At 34.6% G+C, this 27289-nt stretch overlaps 1 protein-coding gene across 1 annotated transcript; it reads right to left on the reverse strand.

The window, feature by feature from the left end:
* Positions 1–3249: 3249 nt before the first annotated feature.
* On the reverse strand, positions 3250–9030 carry CCP2 (ubiquitin-fold modifier). Its single transcript, XM_028215528.2, has 4 exons — positions 8680–9030; positions 8456–8553; positions 6758–6790; positions 3250–3518 (listed from the first exon to the last, which is right to left on the reverse strand). Exons 1-4 carry the CDS (start codon positions 8748–8750, stop codon positions 3451–3453), a joined length of 270 nt encoding a protein of 89 aa, XP_028071329.1. The 5' UTR covers positions 8751–9030; the 3' UTR covers positions 3250–3450.
* Between the last annotated feature and the right edge of the window lie 18259 nt (positions 9031–27289).

Genomic DNA, 27289 nt, shown 5'->3' on the forward strand with positions numbered 1-27289 from the left:
TGAGGCGCACAAAATTGCGGATCCCACAGCATGTGAGACATTTGGTCATTTATTTAGTAGAAAATTTGATGTCCTAGCATTGCTCAATACATATATATATATATATATACAATACTTGGCGGCCAAAGCAAACGCCTTGAACTTTCTTCTTCATGTAATCCAATTTCTTAAGCAGATTCAAGAGCTTGCAGATCCAGAGGTCGTTGGAGTGAGCGTCGCTGCAACTTGCGATGATAACGAAGTCGTCGTAGCCTCCGATCTTGCCATCGTCGCGGGAAGGGGGTGACTAGAGGCAGGAGGGGAAGGTTGAGGGAGGTGTTGCAGTGGCAGAGAAAGAAGGAGGGCTACCCGCCGGTGGTGTGGCCGGCGGAGTTGTAGAGAGAGAGGGTGAGTCTCAATCTATAATTTTGAGTCAAAGCGTAATTTTTTTAATTTTTTATTTTATTTTAATGCGGCGGTAAAAGATAAATTGATATGATTGTAAAAAAAATTTAGGATAAAATTAAAATTATTAAAAGTCGGGATGTAATTGATCATCAAAACAAAATTTGGGAATAAAATGAAATTTTCTCAAAATTCACAATATCTACTTTCCATTTGGGTTTCGTTTGGAACCAATTATTTTAATAATTTTTTAGTTAAAATATAAGGTAAAAAATTAATATGTTTAGAATGATTTTTTAATTTTTTATGAAAAAATGTATAAAAAATAAAGAGAAAAAAAATCTTTAATTTTTTTATTGCATGTTACAAATTTTTTAATTTTTTTAGTAATTTTTTAATTTTTAAACTAAAACAAACGAAGCAAGATTGACAAGTAGTTGTAGATGCTAAATTACATTAAAGTGGCTAGGTAGACATGGATAGGTGTTGGTGGTTGAATCCCTCTGCTAGCCAGGGAGCAAGCAAGAGATAGTTAAGAGAGGGGCATGAATTGGTTGAATCCCTTTGTTTGACTATACATGCAGAAAAAGTGCACAGAAAAATTAGGGTATAATTTAAATTCATTCTAAATATGATAAAAACTATACTTGAAATGAATCTGAATTATGTATTTTATTTGCAGATAACTTTTCCAAAAAATTGAAATGTATTTTGTCATTATTTTCTTCCAAACCAACCCAATCTTTTGGCAGTAATGATGGTGGCCATGCCATGGTGGACCTCCACCTCATTACAGCTGCTGCCTACCAAACATGTAAACTACAGACGAATTGATTTTGGGCCACCCTTGCAGCGTCAGTGCCACAGTGCTTCACTTGACTCAGATTCTTCAGAAAAGAGTTACTCTGTGAGCCCCTGGAAGTGTTTGATGGCAAGGTTATACATTCAACAATGATAGAGATCATTAATTTTGGAGGTTTAAAAAGACCACTAATGACATGACACTCGATAAAAAAAGAAAAAAAAATACAACACCAAGGCCAAAACATCAAATCATTTCTGGTGGAGTTCACTGCCACATCATTAGTGATAGTACTAATTAGTGTTTCCACTCATTTTCTGGTATACATTATGTGCATTTCAAGACTTGGAAGTGTGGTCTTTTGTGGCATACAATAATTTACTAGGGTCGTACAATTCTGTAGCAGTGTTTGATTACTAGATCACAACCGGCCTAGCCAACCACCACAATATACGTACTGTCAATAGTGTGGCAAAATACAGACTAATCAAAACTAAATGTGGAATCTATAACTATTTAAACCTTTGGGAAACAAAAATGCTCAGGGGTCATGCCAAAAGGAATATACACTCTAAAGCCATGTTTGATTCACAACACTAATAGTGAAGTATTAATAATTCTATAAAATTAGTATAGTATTAATTATCCCTCCCCTACCCCGTTACTAATAATCCTACAAATTTATTGGATTAATTATCCATTAAATTAATAATTCTAAACAAAAATGTCAAAACAAACATAACATTATTGGCCCACGGATTAATAATCCCAATCCCATGTTTTAATCTTTCCAATCAAACATGCCCTAAAAGAAAATAGCACATACAATCAAACATGCCCTAAAACAAAATAGGTAAAGTGGCCTTCAAGTTTCTGAAAATGAGCTTTTCCAGATTTAAGAAGATTTGGTACCAAATGGAGCAGTGAACTCATCATCTTCACCGCTCATAACAGAGGTCACCATCAAGCAAACTCGCTCTAGAGCTAGCTTCCATGCACGCTTTAAACAACTCCATGAGGAGTATAATGTCACGCCCTGAGAATTTCTGTGACACAAAGAGCAGCGTTTGAGGTGTGCCAAAGGCGCTGGAAGGTTCCGGAAGGTGTGAGAACGAGCTAGAATATGCTGGAAGGCTCTAGAATCTGGTGGAAGGGTCCGGAGTGGCCTAGAAGATTCCGAAATATGGTGGAAGCACCTTGGAGGGTCTAGAAGAGTCTGGATGGGTCTAAAACATCCTAGAATATCATAGAGAAGCCTACCATGTATTAGGCTAGTATAGAGAATTCTAGAAGGTAGTAGAAGGATAATTGTCCTAGATATTTTTATGGCTTGGATCAAAATGATCCTAGCCATCCATTGAGGAAGAGGATGGCTATATAAGGGGAGGAGTCTCATTTGTAGAGGACAAGAAGAGAGGAGATCCAAGAGAGCTCTAAGAGTAAAACACTTGTAAGGGTGAGAGCCTTGCAAAGCTTTGTGTTTTAGTTAGTGTGGTCGAATAGGGAAGGCTGACTTAGGTACGACCAAGTGGGCATCTAAAGCTACACGGTTGGCTTGAAAAATCCAAGGCCTTGACAATAAGGAACCAAATCATATGAATTTTTAACAGAACAAGAACAATAATTCAATAGCATACCTTTTTTTTTCCTCCTTCCATTATTTATTTATTTTTTATTTTTATTTTTATTTTCTGGGTACAAAATAATATACAAGCAACTCTTGCAAAAGACCATCCAACTATGAAAATTTCCATCCGGGAGCCTCTAATCCAATGTTGTTTTGTTTTATTTTATTTTATTTTTCCTGGGGACAAAATAAGAACTTCATATACAGACCATCCAAAAATGAAAGTTTCCACACATTGGGGAGCCTCTAACCCATTATTGTATATATAGCATTGACGGCACACATGTTTCCAATGTGCCAGACATTTGACTCGAGTCAATCTTCAATGAGTTCATAATTTAGGGAAAGATAGTTCATCTATTATTAACCATTATTAATACACATGTTTCCAATGTGCCAGACATTTGACTCGAGTCAATCTTCAATGAGTTCATAATTTAGGGAAAGATAGTTCATCTATTATTAACCATTATTAATTCCAGTTTTATGTACCTAGTATTATAATGTGGAGGATAATTTCACCCACATATTGTTGAGACGGGATACAGGAAAATGCTTGAAAGATGGGATAAAATTAAAAATACAAAAGTAAAAATGTCTCTTCATCCTGCAAGTAATGCAACATCTAAGATATTATTCACGAAGCACCAACCCTATCACGAGGAATCAGCCGTAGCTCTGAACCATGTTTGAGGAAGACATTGCCTGGGAAAAGCAATAAAAATTGAGTAAATTTAATCATTTATATTGTAAACAATGGACAAACAATATTGATGCTCAGTATCACAAGTACAAATTCTCATAGTAACATTATCCCCAACTTCTGGAGCAGTCACATAAAATTTATATCGATATTAATAAGAGCACCTTGTCGTATTAGATGTATGAAACAAGTACCAGTAAAATTCTTTTGGACATTATTCCGTATTGCCTAATAAAAATTAGTCAAACAACAAATGAATAAGAACAACATTGTGCAGGCCATAATATCACAAGAGTTCAAAGCAAAAGTGAACCCAATACACAACGGGAGAAGTTATTTGGTGGTCCCAAGGCATGGAGCATGATTAGTGGAGGGAGTGAGACTCACGATTTGGTGCATTGTGACTTGTTTGAAAGGACTGAATGATAACGATAGGACAGCACGGTTCAAAGAAAAAGCAAACCCAATACACAATGCAGGCATTGTCAATTGCTTGAAAAGGACTTTAGATAAATGGAACCCAATAATTAAAAGAGACAAAAATATCAAGGCTGCCCAATGGCCATAACAGGCATTGTAATAATTCCTTCCATAAATGAACAAAATTTAAAGCAGATCCATCAGATTTAGATGCCAATAGTGTTGATGAATTTTTTTTTGTTGTTTTAAATATGAAATACTAAAAGGAAATAATGAAATACTAAAACCATCAAAAACTATCAATGATACATTATAAATTAAATCATTCAGCATGTAATCGTAAAATCATCAATGATATGTTTCCTTGAAAAGGATTTAGCATTCTTAAACTCAACCTAGCAATGAAATGTAAAGCTAACAACGTACAACTACAAAAATTATGGGAAAAGTTCTTGTTTGCACTCCCCTCCCTCTCCCTCCTAAATAATGTAAGATTTTGTCAATATCTTAACGAGATGCACTCATCTTACATAGAAATCACCGAGGTGATCTAGGAGCTGATAACAGTAAACAGACATCCCATTAATTACCCAGCCCATGTGAGACAGAAGAACTACACCTGTCCAGGAGCCAATCCTACTTTAAGATTTCCAAAGTCCAAACAACTTGTTTACTTACAAAACAGAAATAAATAAACCGCAAGAAATAAAAATAAAGGCAGACAGTAATATAGAGCAGAAATGCAGATGTGGACACCAGACAAATTTTAAAGTAGGACAAGGACGTGGCAAATTACAAAAATATATGTTCATGCAAAAAAGTATGCCATGTCAAGCTGATATATAATTTCTGCTTGGTTTTGTTTAAATAACTATACTAACAATTGCATAACATCAAAGATGAAGCTCAATGCCCATTATATAGATGATTTTGTACAGGAAACATGTTATCAATTTATCAATGTTTAAACAAATGAATGATAGCAAATATAAAAAGGGTCCTGCTAATGACCACCCATTGGGCCACTAGGCGTTCGTTAAGAACCAAATAATACCAAAAAAGTTAGAATTTCTAAGAAGCACGGACACTTCTAAGAAGGTAACGTATCTGTGTTGTATCCGTGGCAGAGACTGACATTCTTTGGACACTTTACCGACATGTTCCGACACTCTTCAAAACATGTCATATTTTTAAATACCCGGAGGACACTTTTTGGACACTTGGAAGACACACGTGTATCTTTTAAACACACACATCTATCTATTAGACACATGTGAAACTAACTATAAGCTGTGTTACATGGACTCGGCACTCTGGGGCGAAGTACCTGTGTCGACACGACACGACACGACACGGGTGTGTGGGATCTGTGTCGGATTGGCTTGTTCTCTCTCGGACACGACTCTTTACATACAGCAAAAGAAATGAAAGAGGAGAGAGCAAGAGAGAACCTGGTTGAAGATCCATTCAGTTAATCCAATCGAAGCTCCATCCGGTCGATCCAGTCGAAGATCGAAGCTCCATCAATCAATTGAACAGTCGAACAACCCAGACGACTTCGAAAAGCCTCTCTCTCTCTCTCTCTCGCCTTCTCTCTCTCCCTCGTGATTACGATCGATCACTTCGCTTTTCTCTCCCTCTCTCTCTCTCGTTTTATCTTCTTGACTTGATTCATATCTCTGTCTCTTGATCCATATCTATTTGTATCTATCTATATATAATAATAATAGTTAATAACTATTATTATTATATATTATATAATAATTATATAACATATAATATATTTATAAGATAATATATACTTATATATATTAAAAAAAATAAAAATAAACACATGTATGTAAAATAAAATAAAAAAATTAATTGGAACACATTATTTAAAAAATATAATAAATAAATAAAATAATTAATGTATGTTAAAATAAAAATATTTATAAAAAAATTAAAAAATTTGCCGTGTCCCCTACCGTGTCTGTGTCCCCATTTTTTAGAAATTATCGTGTCCCGTGTCCGTGTCTGTGTCCGTATATGTGTCCGTGTCCGTACTTCATAGATTTTTATTTGTTATTTATATAATATAGCTCATCTTCATATGATAATATATTTTTTTTAAAAAAAACTATTTAACGTATTCCCGTACCCGTATCCAAATTTGGATACATATCCACGTATCCTTAATTTTTAATTTTGAAGTGTCTGACCCCTAAATACGCGCTCGCACCCGATACCCGTACCTGAGTCTGCACAACATAAACTATAAGTTTGAACAAAACAACTTAAAATACAATAATAAAATAAAAATCATATAAATTTATAAGAATTAGTGTCATATTATATTTTTTATTATCTTTGAATGATATATATAACATATAATAAATATATAAAACTATATATTTCATGCGTGTCCCTCACATGTCGTGTCCTGCATTTTTTGAAAAAGCGTGTCGGCGTGTCCGTGTCCATGCTTTTTAGTAGAATTTCAATACATATTTCATATAATTTAACACATTTTTTTACATATATACCAACATTAACCACAGTCCATAGGGTGATAGTTAGCATTTCCCTAGATATATATATATATATATATAGCAGTCCTGTATAGTGCATGGTGCATATGTTAGCAAAAATAACAGAAAATTCAATACATCAAACTGGACAAAAATCACATGAAAAAGGGCAAGATAGTTAGCATTTCCCTAGATATATATATACATAGCAGTCCTGTATAGTGCAGGGTGCATATTTTAGCAAAAATAACAGAAAATTCAATACATCAAACTGGACAAAAATCAAATGAAAAGGGCAAGAGCTGGCATACCAGCGCTTTGCTGAGGATTAATTCCAACGCCATCTGCATAAATACAAATAACGGGTTCAACAAAGTTATAATAAGAGCAATTATAGGACATTAGAACAACTATTCAAGCATGCTGAAACTGTTAAAGTGACACGTCTCCAAAGGTAATAACTGAGGTCACAAAATCACATCTTCTATCGACTGAAGACGCCAGCATATAGTCATTGAACTATGGAAAAAATGAAGCTTTTTCAACAATTTTATTTTTCTCAGAGAAGATGTTGTGCTCAGACTTTGCAACACTTCAGAAGAGTCTTTAATAAAATAGTTTTCCCTCTTCCTGCATTCATTGTTTATTCAGTTCTACAGTAAGTGTTTCCATTCAGCAGAGCCGAGTAACCACCACAGCTAAAAACGCCAGTTTGGGTAATAGCCCAGTTGGTTGGAAGCATAGTAATCAAATTTGAATGTTTATTAGGAAAAAAAACCAGAGGTGGTTCAACCATTAAGTCACTTAGACCATTGCCTAAGGCCTCCAACAAAATTTTAAAAAATTCTTATTACCAATAAAATAAGGCCTCACTTTCATATATATCTAGCCTGAGCCCTTAAAAAATTTTGAGCCGCTATTGGGAAAGAAGATAACAACCTAAGAAGTTGGGATATGGACATAACAATATTCAAAAGTTCAAGACAGATACTGTGGGGACATTGAGGTATATAAATAATTACAACATGATATACATGCATGAAAAAATATACATTAATTTTTTACATAAAAAATAATTTTTTTTTATTAAATGAAAATAATAACAAATTACCTTATTCACAAAAAAGTTGATAGTTGCAAGAGTTTATGGTTTCAATTTCAAATATTAAATTAAAAAGCTTAAATATGGGATTCATACCTATATATCAAATTTTTTTCTTTATTTTCATCATTGGCCATTTTTTTAGTTTCTAAACTTATGCCAAGACAAAATAGATTTATTCCTATTAATTCCTCTTCCTCTAAACTTCATGAATTGTTATTATGTTAGAACATCTCCAACGCTTACTCTAATTTTTCATCAAATTTGAGTAAAGATTTGATAAAAAGTTTCATCTAATACCACGTTTTCCAACGCTAAGTTTTCAAGTTTCATTAAACAACCAGTTGACCAGGAGGACAACTGGCAATGGACAAAGCAATGGGCAACTTTGCAACCGGTCGGTCATCCGGTGTCTGGTGAAGTGCAACAGCTCTCTCCAAAAATTTGATGAACGTTGCAGCCTCTCTTGATTTGATGAAACTTTTGTTTTTCCCCCTCATTTGATATAGGTTTGATGCTAGGGTTCGAGAAGAAAAAGTAAGCGCGTTTCATCAAATTTAAATTTGATTCCAAATCTTAGTAGGTGTTGGAGACGCTCTTATGTAATATTTTTATTATCTTTTAATGAAATACATTCTAATCTGGCTGAATAAACAAACCAAGGGAAATCATGGCTTAGACATTTTGATGGGAAAAAAACACTAGTCATAACTTAATTCCCCAAACTTGGAGAACAAAATTGAAGAGTCCGATCTTGATGAATAAAACAACCGAACAAATAACTAATACAAAGTAATTTTACAAACCCTTCATGCCATGCAAAACCCAAAACAACAAATTCAAACAAACAAATATACAAATGCAAATGCACATACAAATTGATGCGTATATGTAACAAAGATAGTACCGTTGGTGATGATAGCGCTGGTCTGAGGAGGGACTTTAAACTCTTCGGCGGCGAATTTGAGAACTGCAGTGAATGGGGCTGCTTCGGGAACGCTAAACCTGAAAAATAGGAAGAAGAATCGAAATCGAATCAATCAATCGAAGTTGAACAGATTGAAAACCAAAAAGAAAAGGAGAGAGAGAGAAATTTGATTTTGCAGATGGTGATGGGGGGTTTGTACGAACACTTTGAAAGGAAGCTTCGGATCGGAGGTGAGAGTGACCTTGAACGAGACCTTCCCACCACCAGTCGCCATTCTGAATTTCTAGGGTTTTATGATCTTCTTCTGAATCGGAATTACGAAGATTGAAAGAAATTGAACAGAGTTGTTTCGCGTATTTATAGCGCAAATTGTGGGATGTCGTGTCGGGGCTGTAGCTAGAATCCTAAACCTAAAGGGCATATGTTATTGGTTCAAATTTTTTATCAAATAAACTATTAATCTTAAATAGATATGAGATTTATAAATTATATTCACGTGAAATATATATAACCATATAGTAGAAAACTTGATATCTCTTACCAAACCTAAAACCTAAAATTATGGTGGGATAGTGTTTGGTTTAATTAGGAACGTAAAAAGAAAATAATAAAATTTTGAATAAATTACAAATATATTTTTTAAAATTTGTTTAAAGTATAAATTATTTTAATATATAAATATTGTTTTCTTAAAATTTTTTATTTAACAGAATTAACCAAAAAAAAATTCTAATTACTCCCTTATGTAATAATAAAATTATTTGAATTGTTAATTGAAATACATATTGATATCACTAAAAATTGTTAATTGATTTGATAATTTATTAATAAAATTTGTCATATATTATGTGATTATAAACTTGGAAAGGCAGGATGTAATTTTCAAAATTACAGGAGTAATTTATATTTTAAACAAATTTTAAATATTAGGATAAACTTCATTTTATCTCATGTAATTTGGATCATGTGGTTTATCTCCTGAGAGGGTGATTTATGATCCGGTGTTGGGCCGAGGTATAGACCGAGCAAGTTGAGGGCCCAGCAGAGCATTGGGCCGAGATGATCGATTGTTCACCCGGAGATGGGCTACCAGAACTTGGGCCGGGCAGAGTTTGGACTGAGTGTGTGCTGCCCCGGACCGTGCAGAAGCTGCTCGGCCAGGAAGTGACCGGTCAGACCAGGATGCTCGGTCCGAGGATGGTCGAAACCAGACAGACCGAGAGACCGGCGCTCGGAAAGGCGCGGCCAGCCGAGGTAGTTGATTGACCGGCGAGAAGGCCGACCAAAGGAGGAGCCCGGGCTAGGCTTTGCCGAGATGCCGCCTAGCCCGGTCCTTCATTTCTTTATCCGGTTAGGCGCTTAAGGTATGAAGCATGGTACGACCGAGGTAGGGCAGCTCGGCTGCCGAGCTCCGGCTGTGCTGACAGGCAGTTGAGAGCAGGTGATGAATGGCATGGTTTATGCTGACAGATGGGATAGCGGAGCCACGTGTCAGGAGATGACAGGGAGTGGATATGGGGCTCAGAAGGTATATAAGCATGTCTGCGTCCTCCATACGCGACAGACGAACACTCTGTAAGGAATTTCTTACACTAAAACACTCTTCCTTCTCTCTATTCCCTCTAAGGTGTGTGCTAACTTGACCGTCGGAGGGTTTTTCCGGCCACACACCGCCGGGTAGCTCACCCCTATTGGCTCGCAGGTGATCGGATATCGACGGAACTTGGAGGAAAGGAATACGGGCACGCCGGAATATTTGCTCCCCGTACATCTCCTAACGTTTAAAAATGACCGCATAGTCCCTTTGTGATTTGTGAACTGAAATGCATCGTTAGGTCTGGTAAGGATTTAATAAAAAATACTAAAATATCTCAATATTTTTGTTATTTGTTTAGAATGCAAAGTTCAATTTAATTCCTGTGCTTTATTCCACGTGCAATTTAACTCCTGTACTTTATTTCATGTGCAATTTTTCCCATTAAAATTTGAAAATGAGTATATGGCGCCTTTATGTCTGCCATGTATTTCACACTTAATGTTAAGTTAGACAGAATATTTAATGGTACACTTTAGTCCACAAATCATGTAAGGCACCGTTTGGGAAGTGGTTTTGTGGGTTTTTTTTGGCTATTTTAGCCACAAAAGACAAAATAGACTATTTTAGCTACAACAAACAAAATATCACATCCAACTCATAATCATTACATTCTTCTCTCACAAAAAAAGTCAAAAAAGCCAAAAAATCAAAAAGCCAAAAAGCCTTTTCCAAACCAAGCTTTTTAGCCCAGGCTAAAATCTATATCTATACTATATATTAAACAAAAGGGGTTTTTTAACCCCAAGCCTTGTGGAAGCTCCAATCTCCCAATCTAAATTTCCTTTTTTTGATTTAAAAAAAAATAAAATCTTAGCATTTGTTAATATTTCCCAACTCCCAAGTCTTACCTTCATAATAACACTTTAATGCATTAAGAACAAGCATAAAAAAAATTCTTTGAAATCCAACACATATGAATTCCTTGAAAAGTCTAAACACATATGATTATTATCCTTCATAATAACACTTTAATATATTAAGAACAAACATAAAAAAAAAAATTCTTGAAAAGTCCAACACATATGATTATTATCAAAATATTAAACTTTAATATAATATAATAAAAAAACACATTTAATTCCTTGAAAAGTCCAACACATATGATTATTATCAAAATATTAAACTTTAATATAATATAAAAAAGGAAAAAAATAAGACATTTAAAAAAAAAACATGTAAAAATCATAATTCACATATATAGATAATTGAAAACACAATAAAATAGGAGGGCATTCATGTCTACACGTTTCTTTTTATAAGATCTCCTCCATTATAATAAGATAGCACTTTATTGCTCTCATCTTATAATATATATATATATATATATATATATATTATATTGTATATTATTTATTATCTATCTATACTATATATTAAGCAAAAGGGGGTTTTTATCCCCAAGTCTTGTGGGAGCTCCAATCTCCCAATCTAAATTTTCTGATTTTTTGATTTAAAAAAAAAAAACTTAACATTTATTAACTTCTCTCAACCCTCAAGTCTTACCCTTATAATAACATTTTAATGCATTAAGAACAAATATAAAAAAAAATTCTTTAAAATACAACATATATGAATTTCTTGAAAAGTCCCAACACATATGATTATTATTCCTCATAATAACACTTTAATGCATTAAGAACAAGCATAAAAAAAAATTCGTTAAAAGTCCAACACATATGATTATTATCAAAATATTAAATTTTAATATAATATAATAAAAAAAAGAAGACATTTAATTCTTTGAAAAGTCCAACACATATGATTATTATCAAAATATTAAACTTTAATATAATATAAAAAAGGAAAAAAGAAGACATTTAAAAAAAAAAGACATTTAAAAATCGCAATTCACATATATAGATAATTATCTATACTATATATTAAGCAGAAGGGGGTTTTTAACCCCCAAGGCTTGTGGGAGCTCCAATATCCTAATCCTAATTTTCTAAATTTTTGATTTAAAAAAAAAAAACCTCAGCATTTAATAATTTCTCCGCATCCCCATGCCTTATGGGAGATTTGGTCAAAACCCCCTCATAATCAAACTTTAATGCATTAAAGACTAACATAAATAAAATTCCTTGAAAATTTCAACACATCTATCTATCTATATTATATTATCTATATATATATATATATATATATCTATATCTATATCTATATATCTATACTATATATTAAGCAAAATGGGTTTTTTAACACCAAGTCTTGTGGGAGCTCCAATCTCTCAATCTAAATTTCCTAATTTTTTTATTTAAAAAAAAATCTTAGTATTTATTAACATCTCACAACTCCCAAGTCTTACCCTCATAATAATACTTTAATGCATTAAGAACAAGCATAAAAAAAATTCTTTGAAATTCAACACATATGAATTCCTTGAAAAGTCCCAACACATATGATTATTATCCCTCGTACTAACACTTTAATGCATTAAGAACAAACATAAAAAAAATTTCTTGAAAAGTCCAACACATATGATTATTATCAAAATATTAAACTTTAATATAATATAATAAAAAAAAGACATTTAATTTTTTGAAAAGTCCAACACATGATTATTATCAAAATATTAAACTTTAATATAATATAAAAAAGGAAAAAAAAGAAGACATTTAAAAAAAAAACATTTAAAAATCACAATTCACATATATAGATAATTGTAAACACAATAAGATGGGAGGGCATTCATGTCTACACGTTTTTTTTATAAGATCTTCTATATTATAATAAGATAACATTTTATTTCTCTTATCTTATGATCTATATATATATATATATATATTATATATCCTAACCTTAATTTCTAAATTTTTTATTTAAAAAAAAATTCAGTATTTATTGATTTGGTCAAAATCTTCTGATCAACATTTATTAACTTTTTTCAATCTACATGTCTTTCTACATGTCTGCATTTATTGATTTAATCAAAATCCCTGATTAGTATTTAAAATCCTCTCATACAAATAATTATAGATATAGCCCGTGTATAGTTACTGTAGTAACCTTTGTAAAAAAAAATTATTTAAAAAAAAAAACGCAACATTTATGGATTTGGTCAAAATCATCTGATCAACATTTATTAACTTTTTTCAATCTACATGTCTTTCCACATGTCTGCATTTATTGATTTGATCAAAATCCCTGATCAGTATTTAAAATTCTCTCATACAAATAATTATAGATGCATCGTGCATAGTTACTGCAGTAGCCTTTTTAATTTCTCATATACACTATGATTAGTGATAAGATTGTTAAATTATTTTTATAAAAAATCTTTAAAAATATAATTTATATATTAAAAAAAATTAATAACAAATATAAATATTTATAATTATCTCGTGCATAGCACGGGTGATAAGCTAGTAAATATATTAAGGAAAATGGGATTTCTAAACCCCAAGCCTTGTAGGAGCTCCAATATCTCAGTCTTAATTTTCCAAATTTTTGATTTAAAAAAAAAAAAAACTCAGCATTTATTGATTTGGTCAAAATCTCCTGATCAACATTTATTAACTTTTTCCAATCCACATGCTTGCATTTATTAATTTGGTCAAAATCCCTGATTAGCATTTAAAATCATCTCATACAAATAATTATAGATACAGCCCGTACATAGTTACTGTAGTAGCTTTTTAAATTTCTCCTGTACACTATGATTAGTGATAAAATTGTTAAATTATTTTTATAAAAAATTTAAAAAACATAATTTATATATTAAAAAAAATTAAAACAAATATAAATATCTATAATTATCCCGTGCATAGCACGAATGATAGGTTAGTCTCTATATTAAGGAAAATGGGGTTTCTAATCCCAAGCCTTGTGGGAGCTCCAATATTTCAATCTAAATTTTCTGATTTTTTGATTAAAAAAAAATAGCATTTATTGATTTGGTCAAAATCTCTTAATCATCATTATTAACTTTTTTCAACCCACATGTCTTTCCACTTGCCTGCATTTATTGATTTGGTCAAAATCCCTTAATTAGCATTTAAAATCCCCTCATGCAAATAATTATAGATTCAATCCTTACATAGTTATTGCAGTACATTTTTCAACTTCTCTTAGACACTATGGTTAGTGATAAGATTGTTAAATTATTTTTATAAAAAATCTTAAAAAACATAATTCATATATTAAAAAAAATTTAAAACAAATATAAATATCTATAATTATTCCGTGCATAGCATAGGTGATAGGCTAGTACTATATATATAAGCAAAATGGGGTTTTAACCCCCAAGGTCTGTGGGAGCTCCAATATGCCAATCCTAATTTCCTAATTTTTTGTTTTTTTTAAAAAAAAATTAACCTCAGCATTTATTAACTTCTCTCAACCCACAAGACTTTTTGACGTATCTCATAATTACTACAGTATCTTTTCCAAAATAAATAATTTGTATATTAAAAAAAATTTAAAACACATATAAATATCTATATCTATCTATTTATTTATATCTATATCTAACCCACAAGTTTTTGTAGGAGTTCCAATATAATATTGGGGTTGCTGGGTGATTGGTTCAAAATTATAATTACACTATTGATAAATGGAGGAGATAGAGGGTGGGGAAGCACGACCGACTAGAATAAAGCAATAAATGAAATGAGAGAGAGAGAGAGGGGGGGGGGCTATGGCTATGTGGCTATGTGTGTATATGTGTGATGATAAAAAAGGCATTTGCCTTTGGGGCTACCTCCTCGGTCAAGCCCCCAGGTATTTACATGCCACCACTTTCTGCTTCCCCAAGAGACCCATGTAATCATTGTGCCAATGGCTCTTAATTTTTTTTTCTCTTAATTTTTTTGTTTTGTTTTTTGAAAAAAATAAATAAATGAACACTTATTAAATTCTTTCAAATCTTTATAACTTCTCCAATACACATACTTTTCTTAACTTTTCACATACCTATTGTAAACAGTGAGTCTCTTTTTTGCTTTTTCCTTCTTGAGTTCTCACTTTTATACTTTCAACTTCAGTGACTACGAATGCAAACAGTAAGTGTTCTTTTTGTTTTCTCTTTCTTAACTTTTTCTTTTGTTTACTGTTTTAATATTGTAGTTAATCAAAAAATTAGTTCAATGATTTTTTTTAATGTTATTTAATCTTTTTATTTACTATTTTAGTTTTATTTTGGATTTGGTGTGTACATGTGTGATGATAAAAAGGGCATTTGCCTTTGGGGCTACCTCCGCGGTCAAGCCCCCAAGTATTTACACGCCATCACTTTCTGCTTTCCCAAGAGACCCATATAATTATTGTGTCAATGGCCCTTAATTTTTTTCTCTCTTAATTTTTTTGTTTTGTTTTTTGAAAAAAAAAAAAACACTTATTAAATTCTTTCAAATCTTTATAACTTCTCTAATACACATACTTTTCTTAACTTTTCACATACATATTGCAAACAGTGAGTTTCCTTTTTGCTTTCTCCTTCTTGAGTTCTCACTTCTACACTTTCAACTTCAGTGACCACGTATGCAAACAGTAAGTGTTATTTTTCTTTTCTCCGTCTTAACTTTTTCTTTTGTTTACTGTTTTAATATTGTAGTTAATCAAAAATTAGTTTAATGGTTTTTTAATGTTATTTAATATTTTTATTTACTATTTTAATTTTATTTTTGATTTTTCAATATGATTAAAGTTAGATAAATAAAAACCCTCACAAAAAGAAAAATGTGATTATAATTAGTTGAATGATTCTTTTTTTTAATGTGATTGTAGTTAGTTTAATAGTTCTTATTTATTTATTTATTTATTTTATTATGGAAAAAATGTGATGTGATTGTAGTTTGTTTAATGGCTCTTTTTTTAATATGATTGTTGTAGTTAGTTCAATAATTTTTTTTTAATGTTATTTAATCTTTTTATTTACTATTTTAATTTTATTTTTGAATTTTTAATATTATTAAAGTTATATAAATGTAAACCCTCACAAAAAGAAAAATGTGATTATAATTAGTTGAATGATTCTTTTTTTTAATGTGATTGTAGTTAGTTTAATAGATTTTTTTCATTTATTTATTTTATTATGGGAAAAATGTGATGTGATTGTAAGATAGCGCATAAAAATATTTGTGATTTGTCTAGCGAATAAAAAATTATAATTTAATTTTTTAATATGATTGAAGTTAGATAAATACAAGCCCTCACAAAGAGAAAAATATGATTATAATTAGTTGAATGATTCTTTTTTTTTTAATGTGATTGTAGTTAGTTTAATAGTTCTTTTTTTTCATTTATTTATTTTATTATGGGAAAAATGTGATGTGATTGTAGTTTGTTCTATGACTCTTTTTTTTAATATGATTGTTGTAGTTAGTTCAATAATTTTTTTTTAATTATTTTTTTATTATGAGAAAAATGTGATTGTAGTTAGATAGCATTAAAAAAATTGTGATTTGTATGATTGAAGTTATTTCATTTTGTTTATAATTTGATTTTTTAATATGATTGAAGTTAGATAAACATAAACACTCATAAAAAAAATGTGATTGTAATTTGTTCAATGGTTCTAAATATTCTTTTTATTTACTATTTCAATGGATCTTTTTTTAAATGTGATTTAATCGTTTTATTTACTGTTTTAATGGTTCTTCTTTACAATTATTTTTTTTGTTATGAAAAAAATATGATTAAAAATAAATAAACACTTATTAAATTCTTTCAAATCTTTATAACTTCTCCAATATACATACTTTTCTTAACTTTTCACATACCTATTGTAAACAGTGAGTCTCATTTTTGCTTTCTCCTTCTTGAGTTCTCACTTTTCACATACCTATTGTGTTTTTTTACACTATAATTAGTTGAATGATTCTTTTTTTTTTAATGTGATTGTAGTTAGTTTAATAGTTCTTTTTATTTATTTATTTATTTTATTATGGAAAAAATGTGATGTGATTGTACTTTGTTCAATGGCTCTTTTTTTAATATGATTGTTGTAGTTAGTTCAATAATTTTTTTTTAATGTTATTTAATCTTTTTATTTACTATTTTAATTTTATTTTTGATTTTTTTAATATGATTGAAGTTAGATAAATATAAACCCTCACAAAAAGAAAAATGTGATTATAATTAGTTGAATGATTTTTTTTAATGTGATTGTAGTTAGTTTAATAGTTCTTTTTTTTTTCCATTTATTTATTTTATTATGGGAAAAATGTGATGTGATTGTAAGATAGCGCATAAAAATATTTGTGATTTGTCTAGCGAATAAAAAATTATAATTTGATTTTTTAATATGATTGAAGTTAAATAAATAAAAACCCTCACAAAAAGAAAAATGTGATTATAATTAGTTGAATGATTCTTTTTTTTTAATGTGGTTGTAGTTAGTTTAATAGTTCTTTTTTTTTTCAATTATTTATTTTATTATGGGAAAAATGTGATGTGATTGTAGTTTGTTCAATGGCTCTTTTTTTTAATATGATTGTTGTAGTTAGTTCAATAGTTTTTTTTTTCAATTATTTTTTTATTATGAGAAAAATGTGATTGTAGTTAGATAGCATTAAAAAATTGTGATTTGTGTGATTGAAGTTATCTCCTTTTGTTTATAATTTGATTTTTTAATATGATTGAAATTAGATAAATATAAACACTCATAAAAAAAATGTGATTGTAATTTGTTCAATGGTTCTAAATATTCTTTTTATTTACTATTTCAATGGATCTTTTTTTAAATGTGATTTAATTGTTTTATTTACTATTTTAATAGTTCTTTTTTACAATTATTTTTTTATTATGAAAAAAATATGAATATAGTTAGATAGCATAAAAATATTTGTGATTTTTACGATTGAAGTTATCTCCTTTTTTGATTTGTATTTGGTCTAGCCAAAAAAAAAATTATAATTTGATTTTTTAATATGATTCGAGTTAGATAAACATAAAACTCACAAAGAGAAAAATGTGATTGTAGTTAGTTCAACGGTTTTTTTTTTTTAATATGATTGAAATTAGTTTAATGGTTTTTTTTTTCATTTATTTATTTTTATTATGGAAAAAATGTGATGCGATTGTAGTTTGTTCAACGGTTCTTTTTTTTAATGTGATTACAGTTAGTTTAATGGTTCCTTTTTTTTCCATTTATTTATTTTTATTATGAAAAAAAATGTGATGTGATTGCAGTTAAAAAATCAAATCATGCAAATCACAAATATTTGTGAAGTCAGATAAACATAAACACTCACAAAGAGAAAAATGTGATTGTAGTTAGTTCAATGGTTCTTTTTTTTTTTTAATGTGATTGTATTGTAATTAATTTAATGGTTATTTTTTTCATTTATTTTTTTATTATGGGAAAAATGTGATATAATTGTAGTTTGTTCAATGGTTCTTTTTTTTAATGTGATTTAATCTTTTTATTTTCTGTAGTTAGATAGTACAAAAATATTTGTGATTTGTATGATTGAAATTATCTCCTTTTGTGATTTTTATTTGGTCTAACCAAAAAAAAATTATAATTTGATTTTTATATGATCGAAGTTAGATAAACATAAACATAAACACAAACACTCACAAAGAGAAAAATGTGATTGTAAGTAGTTCAATAGTTTTTTTTTTCAATGTGATTGTAATTAATTTAATGTTTTTTTTTTCGTTTATTTATTTTTTATTATAGGAAAAATGTGATGTGATTGTAATTTATTCAACGGTTTTTTTTTTAATGTGAATGTAGTTAGTTCAATGGTTCTTTTTTTAATGTGATTGTATTGTAGTTAGTTTAATGGTTCTTTTTTTTCATTTATTTTTTTATTATGAGAAAAATGTGATGTGATTGTAGTTTTTACAATCCGTTTTGATCACACGGTGAATTTATTTTAACTGATTGTGTTTTTTTACACTATATTTCGATCACATGATGAGAAAAGAAATTTGTTTGCGTTGTGACAATCTCTGTGCTTTTACAGGATGGAACGTGATTCAGTTATTGCTAAAATCAATCGACTATGTTGAAAAAGAAAATTACTCATTTCACGCCAGACTGATCATGATGATCCCATATTCAAGGATAAATTGAAACAACTTCAAAAAGAAGCACGTCGATTAAGATTATGTGTTCTACGTGATAAACAATTGCATTATAGAACGAATGTTCGAAATGCCACAAGTAAGCTCTGAAGTATTATCATTTTCATATATATTCATTGAAACATTAGTTTTTATACTCAATATATATATATATTGCTGCAATTTCAAATACAGGAGTTCTTATGCCTTCCACATCAGAGGGTGTTCACTTCCACCAAAATGTTTCAAGAGTCACCACATTGACAAACAATACTAATGTTCTAAATGGTAAGAACCTCGAGTAAAAAGGACTTTATGGAATAAAAAGGACTAAAGAGATGGCACAAAACAAAGCCAATAAGGCACACAAGAGAGTATAACACCCTCAACACCAAAGAGGCCTCAAACAACCATTTTTAATACTTAAAAAAGAAGCTTTTTGTAGTTGAAAGTTAGGCCTAAAACATCATGCAAATAGGGCCAAATAAGCAATGAAAACAAAGCTTTAAAGAGGCTATAGACTCACCCTTGAAGAACAACTTCAAAGCAGCAACTTCAGAGGTAAAAACCAAGCTTTTGAGCTTCAAACAAACCTCCAAGAATCTTAGCTCAAGAGTGAAGGTCTTTCACTAGTTGCTTTAGTGCAAAAGTGTGAAGAAAAACCACTTTAAGGCACATACTAGTGCAAATATAGAGAGAGAGGGAGAAATATAGAGAGAGAAGGATATGTATAGCCCTAATGCAATTTTTCTCAACCTATGAAAGGGGAGAGGAGCCTCCCCTCTTATAGAAATCCAAGTCTCAAGCTTGTTGGACAAGCTAGAGGCTTGTTACAATCCCTCCATACACGTGTATGGAGGATGCATTCTGTGCTCACCAACTGGCACAACTGGTAATACAAATATCTACAAAAGCCAGAAAAAGGGTCTCAGCCAAAAAACATGGCCGACCGGCCATCAGTGATGCCGACCGGCCACCACTGATGGCTGATGGAAAGAGGGCATAGTCGATGGACGTGGGGCATGGGGCCTGGCCGGTGGGTTGTAGGGATGGCCAACAGACCACCCTCTTCCCTCAGAAACAAAGCCACAAGCTCTTGGTCCACAACCAAGCACAAAACAGACAAGTTGAGAGGCTCCAAGGCAAGGCACATAGCCAAGACCTTTAGGAACTCAAAACGAACACGAGCATGGATGATCATCGAGTGTTCAAACGATGACGTCCAAGTCTTGAGGACGGTAAAAAATGGGGTGTCTATAGTTGCCCCTCTTTGACAGAACTCGGAAGTCATGAAATGACGGGAGTGAATGTCAAAGTCCAGAGACAACCAATTTTCGACAAGGCCGAGGACTTAGACAAACAGGCAAGATAACAAAGAGATGTGTCCGCAGGCAGGGGCAAGATGCAAATGACATGCACAATGCAGAAAATAACTTATGATTATGAAAAGAGGACTGTAATGAAGCACTTATGCAAAATAATTACAACATTTTAAGCGAATGTTATGCAAAGAAATGCTACAGCAAACTCGTACATAAGCAAGTAAACATGAACCAAACTACATCTCATGCAGAAAGGATATAAGAAAATTATACAATTATCATTGCATCTCATGCGGAGAAGACTAAAAGCGACTATCGGGAACACCCAAAGTCTCAAACGAAACACCTCCCAGTGTATCAAACGCAAAAGGAGAAGGACTGTGCAAGAAAGCACAACCATCCAAACGCGTGTCAAACGCGAGAGGAAAAAGGTACGTCCAAACGCATGTCAAATACGAGTGGAGAAGGGTACGTCCAAAACGCACGTCAAACGCGAGAGAAGAAAGGTAACCAAGAGAGTTCGAGGGAACATCAATGATCTCACCCGGAGTTCCTCTAACTGAAACACATACAACATCGTCTGGTTGTGCCAGCTTCAAATGAACCGTACATACAATATCAAGCCTGCACAAAAAGAAACTTTGACAGGTACAATATAGTAGAAACACATGGTTGACGTTACATCCAGATATAACTTCAATACAAGATAAATGCGTGCATATATGATGCAAACAAAAAGGTGCATAACAACGCAAGGGAGACGTGTATAACAATGCAATTGAAAAGTGCATAACAATGCAAATAAAACGGTGCATAACAATGCAAGTGAAAAGGTGCATAACAATGCAAATAAAACGGTGCATAACAATGCAAGTGGAACGTGCATGACAATGCAAGTGGAGTGCGCATAACAATGCAACTGAAAGGATGCATAGCAATGCAGGCGGAGCGTGCATAACAATGCAAAGACAACGGTGCATAACAACGCAAGTGGAAAGGGTGTATAACAATGCAAGTAGAAGGGTGCATAACAATGCAAGTAGAACGGTACATAACAATGCAAGTAGAGAGGGTGCATAACAATGCAAAGAGAACGGTGCATAACAACACAAGTGGAGAGGGTGCGTAACAATGCAAGTAACGTGCATAACAATGCAAGTAGAAGGGTGCATAACAATGCAAGTAACGTGCATAACAATGCAAGTAGAGAGGGTGCATAATAATGCAAAGAGAACGGTGCATAACAATACAAGTGAAGTGTGTAAAACAATGCAAGTAACGTGCATAACAATGCAAGTAGAAGGGTGAATAACAATGCAAGTAGAATGGTGCATAACAATGCAAGTAACGTGCATAACAATGCAAGTAGAGAGGGTGCATAACAATGCAAAGAGAACGGTGCATAACAATACAAGTGAAGTGTGCAAAACAATACAAGTAACGTGCATAACAATGCAAGTAGAAGGGTGCATAACAATGCAAGTAGAACGGTGCATAACAATGCAACTAGAGTGTGCATAACAATGCAACTGAAACGTGCATAACAATGCAACTAGAGTGTGCATAACAATGCAACTGAAATGTGCATAACAATGCAACTAGAGTGTGCATAACAATGCAACTGAAATGTGCATAACAATGCAAGTGCGAGAAATGTATGCTCCATGCAACATGAAGACACGCATTTCATGCCAAAGTGAGAAGTGCACATTCTATGCAAGCAAGGTTAAAACGTGTTCCATGCAATGTACATACTCTATGCAATGTAAACACAAATACTTATTCAACACAACGCGCATATGTTATGCAAACGCAATGATGCATGTCTGATGCAAAAGTGAAAAAGGCATATAGCAAAATGCAAACCTCGTGAACGTGATAAGAACACTGTAAAGCCACGCATTCAATGATAATTTTTGAATTTAGCAATATGCAAAAGGATATGAAAAAGGATACATTTTACGTATATCGAGTGCCGCACACAGAAAACACGGTTCGAGGTCACCACAGAGACTGCTTGAGCTCAAAGGTGAACTTTCTTGCACTTTCTTGAGAGATAAGGGTACAAATCAACAGAACAACCCCAAACAAGGGCATTGGAGGTCCATCGGCCACAAGAGGGAGCCATCGGCCACCCATCAGCCACAAGAAAACTCCATCGGCCAACAATGTGGCCGGCCGACCGGCCAACAATTTGGCCGATCGGCCAAACATGGCAGATTCGGGGCAGTTTTGACATTTTGCCACGGGTCTTTAAGTATAGGGTTCCAAACCCTATTCTTTAACTTTCTCAAGCCTGAAACTTCTTCCCCTTGTGCTTTAGGCCAATTTCCTCCTTCGATCCGCACTTTATACACACTTTCAAGCGTCCCACAAACATTCGATTCGTGAAACCCTTGAGATTTCAAACACTTTGAACCGATTACAAAGTGTTTTTGGTGTCTCATTCTTGATTTTCATCACTTGGGGTTTGTTTTTCCCGAGTTACCCTTGATCTTCGTGCCCTCTTCCGAGCGTTGACCTTTTCTTCCATTTTTTACCCCTCGGAGTTGACTTTTGGTTGACTTTTGGCATTATCGCCCATTTTCCACATCTTCGACCATTTTCTCATTCTTCTTGAGATGGCAGATGACATTCCACATGATGGGGCTCCTCCGGGGATGGAGATAGATCCTGAGTTCGAGCCTTTGCCGCTCGGCATTCGACTTTTCGACCCAACGACGTACGATCCTGACGTATACGTGTTGCCTCCTGACGGTATTCGCCAGTTCAGGAGCTTTACGCGAGGTGCTCCGGAGGACCTCCTGCTACGCGAGCCAGAGTCACACTTATCCTATGGCGCCGTTGAGGTATACTCTTCCTCTTTACTTTCTGCAATGTAGGTCATATGTCTTGGATAGCCAATATTACTCTTCATCTTAATAATCCAAACACACTTGTACATCACATGCCTAGTTCATTCTGAGCACATTCATACATGAGACTTCTGTCAACTCAAACATATGTACACACTGCATTTTTATCAATTCTGAACACATGCATACACTGTATTCCTGACACTACTTTGCATCTGTTTATCTTGGACACAGGGAGATTCTCAAGCCTTTCGGGGTTATGGGAACACCATTGCACGAGACTGGTACATGGAGCTGCTCGATACTGTTCGCCACATCGTTGATGAGGCCGGTTTTGGTGTATTCTGCATGGGACTCTCGCGCCTCACTGCGAGTCAGCCTCTTCTAGGTGCCTTAGTGGAGAGGTGGTGGGACACCACTGATTCCCTCCACCTTTCTACAGCAGGGGAGATGACGATGACTCCCTTCGACTTCTCTATGCTCACCAACATCGGAGTAGGGGGTGATCCGATCCTTTTTGACACTGATATGGGCGAGTGGAATGCTGCTTAGATCTTTTTACTAGGGACTCGCCCACCTCTCTCCCGACCAGGGAAGGTGCGATATTCGTGGTTCGCCGACCAGTTTAGAGGGGAGACACCGATGACCCGCAAGGAGGTCGAGCACTATGCCCGGGGGTTCTTCATGTTCTTGCTTGGCACTACTCTATTCGCCGACCGGGCGAACACCGTTGGCCTCTACCTCTTGAGTGCACTGGTAGATGTGTCTCGCATCCGGCGCTATGACTGGGGCGGTGCAGGCTTGGCCACATTGTATGGATACATGAGTTCCTCATCTTGTCGGAGCGGGCATCTGCTAGGAGGCTACTGGAGAGCCTGGGAGGTACATCTTTCCCTTCTGCTTTACAGTCATGCTTTACATTATCTGTACACCACACACATTGCATAACACACAATCTGCTTTACACTAGTTGTACACTGCACACACTGCACAATACACTGCACATCATTCTCTGATTTCCGCTTTATCTGTATACTACTTTACTGATAAACATACTCATTATTACCTTTTTATATTCTGTAGTTGTGGGTATATGCCTACTTCCCGAGGCTTGCCCCAGAGCCGGAGGTAGAGACGCCCCCCATAGTTCTATATTCACATAGGTACGATGTGAGATGCGAGCGGAGGCCGCGAGAGTCTTTCTCATTCTTCCGCCGATATTTTGACACTGTAGCCGCAGCGGAGGTATTTAAACCTTACAGTTCATCTGAGCTTTGCTTTATATTGCACTTTCAATAGCAGATAACAACCTGTGTATCAATCATTTGCAGACCACCTGGCAGCCCTGGGCAGTGTTGCCTGATGCAGTTAGAGAGCAATTTATGGGCGCTCGGGAGACTTCCCGATTCCGGGTTTTGGTTGAGGGTCCGGTCTATCGAGCGTGGTACTTAGGTGAACACTTCTTGCGACAGAGCCTTGGTTTACCCGAGCAGGTGGTTCCGATGCCGCCTCCTTTGCACATGAGGCATATAGAGAGGTATACCTCGCAGGAGATGGCCGATTTCACGATTGGTTGGGATGCTGACTTCTTCAGGCTTGACGGCGACTACACCATCTTTATCTAGACATATCTTATGCTACCTCTGGCCAGTGGTCACCGAGGTGAGAGAGACAGACCTGTAGCCGCAGCAGGGGGAGTGAGAGGAGCCAGGACGACTCGGGTCCATGGTAGGAGAGGTTCCCCGAGGAGACAGAGGACGGGGTGGCCAGATCTGCCCACTACCATGACATACCGAGGACGTATCGGAGAGGCTTATCAGATTCTCATCGTTCCTCCCCCAGCTGATCATGAGCTCGTCGGAGTTTGAGGCTCGACCCCGGTATATGCTATACTTTACATTCTGTACATTCATTTCGTTTCAGTTGATATCCCGCAGATTACTAATTACCTCAATACTTCTGCAAGCTTCCATAGAGTACACTGGGCAGGCTCTGGAGCTGTCGGCTTCGGTGATGGAGATGCTACAAACGAGCATGGACCTGCTCAGTATTTACGGTATTCCGGTAAGTTCTTTTAACCTCCATCCCAAAACCCTCTATAATCTTCTCCATACTGATTTGATGCATCACATTTTCAATACTGCATTTGATACACCACACTCATATACCACTCACGGCACCGATACACTGTATCTTATATACTGGCCACGGCTCTCATGCACTGCAATCATTCACCGCTCACGGCGTTCATATACTGCTCACAGCATTCACACCCTGTAATCATATGCTGCATTTGATACCATACTCAGCTTCGCATAGCATAACTGATGCATTTGCCAAATTGTTTTTTTCAGGCCCCATTCCAGGTATCGGCCACAGCGGGCGCCACAGCGGGCGCCACAGCGGGCGCCTCAGCGGGACCTTCAGTGCCTCCCTGAGCAGCAGGGGGAGCGAAACGAGGGACTCCAGCGCATAGCTAGAGCAGAGCTGGGCATGCTCACACCGGGAGTAGTTCACGAGAGCCTGCCCCAGATGATGATGAGTCTGACGAGGAGGCAGTGAGTCCTCAGTCAGAGTCGTCTCAGGATGGAGATGAGGCTGGAGATGGTTCGGGTCCCGACTCAGGTAGCGGAGCTGACAGCGGTAGTTCTAGACCTTCGTCGAGGAAGAGGACGAGGAGGGCTTCACGCTCTTGAGGCGACTGGCGCTGATTCAGTTATTTTGTTTTTTGTTTTATTTTTCTTTTTGCCTGTAGTTTTTGCACATTGTACAGTCTCAGGCAGTTTTATTTTCTTTAAAACTTTGTACTTTTGCAAAAAGAAATCATGATGGAATGAAAACAACTTTTTGATTGAAAAAGTGTTACATTTTACATTCTAAGCATCACATCGCATCGCATCGCACAACATGTAAATGAGATTGAACTTCGTTTGAAAACTACACAATCGAATTGCATTGTCTTAATCAGGTAGTGAACCAACTGACAATGGAAAGAACAAGACAACTCGATAAGCAAAACCAGGACTTGACATGCTAACCAAATGTGAATACAACTCGATAAGCAAGACAAGAACTTAACAATCAACGCAAAATACAACTCGATAAGCAAAAATGCAACAACTTGATAAACAAATCGAAATAACACAGGTACGACTTCGCAAAATCGTCACAAAAAGGCATTCGAAGTGGAACATGACACAAGTTCTCAACACTTTCAACACATGGGCAGCTCAGAGAACAAATGAGGGGCCATCGGCCAATGTGGGAGGTCACCGGCCATCATAAAGGGCTATCGGCCATTAGAACTAGCCGATCGGCTAAAAAGATGGTCGGTCGGCCATCAAACTCGGCCGGTCAGCCATTAATGCAGAAAGTGCCCAGATTGTTGACACTTGTCTTCCACTCAACACCTTATCTTCTACAAAAGCCCCAGCTTCGTAGTTTTTCCATTTCAACTCAGTTTTTAGCACCAAATGAAGGCATTTCTTGTCCAAAATCTCACAAATTGGATTGCTAACTTGGATGGCTCGGAAAAGCTGAATTTTCAAGGCTTCGGAATAAATGTACTATTCACGCTGAGCCGCACCCCACTGCATTTTCTGTTCCTCCATGTCGCGGCAAGGTGTTGGAATCCTGTAACTCATGTTTTTAGCTTTGGCGGACAAGAGATATGTCCCACTTTTGAAGATTTCCAGGCTTTGATGGAATCTCAGCGCGAGGAGGAGATCTTGCCCCAATTTCGCTTTTGCCACATCCAAGCCTTAGGACGGATGTGCGGGCTCACTTTGCATGACGCTCGGTCTTTGATTGGCGACGAAGAACTGGATATTTCGAGCCTGATTTGTTGGTTTTCTGATGCCGGTGACCGCGGCGATCATCACCGGCGGGTTTTCGGCGACACACCCTCTACTTATGCACGTTGTCTCATTTCTTGCTTGCCCCAGGCTCCGGTGGGTCTAGCGTCCATTTGATTAAGGTTGCCCAAGGTTTAAAAGAGGGCAAGAGCTGTATTGTCATGACGCTAGCT

This window comes from Camellia sinensis, chromosome 3, assembly GCF_055761805.1.
Source record: "Camellia sinensis isolate YWXY chromosome 3, ASM5576180v1, whole genome shotgun sequence".
Taxonomy (NCBI): Eukaryota; Viridiplantae; Streptophyta; class Magnoliopsida; order Ericales; family Theaceae; genus Camellia; species Camellia sinensis.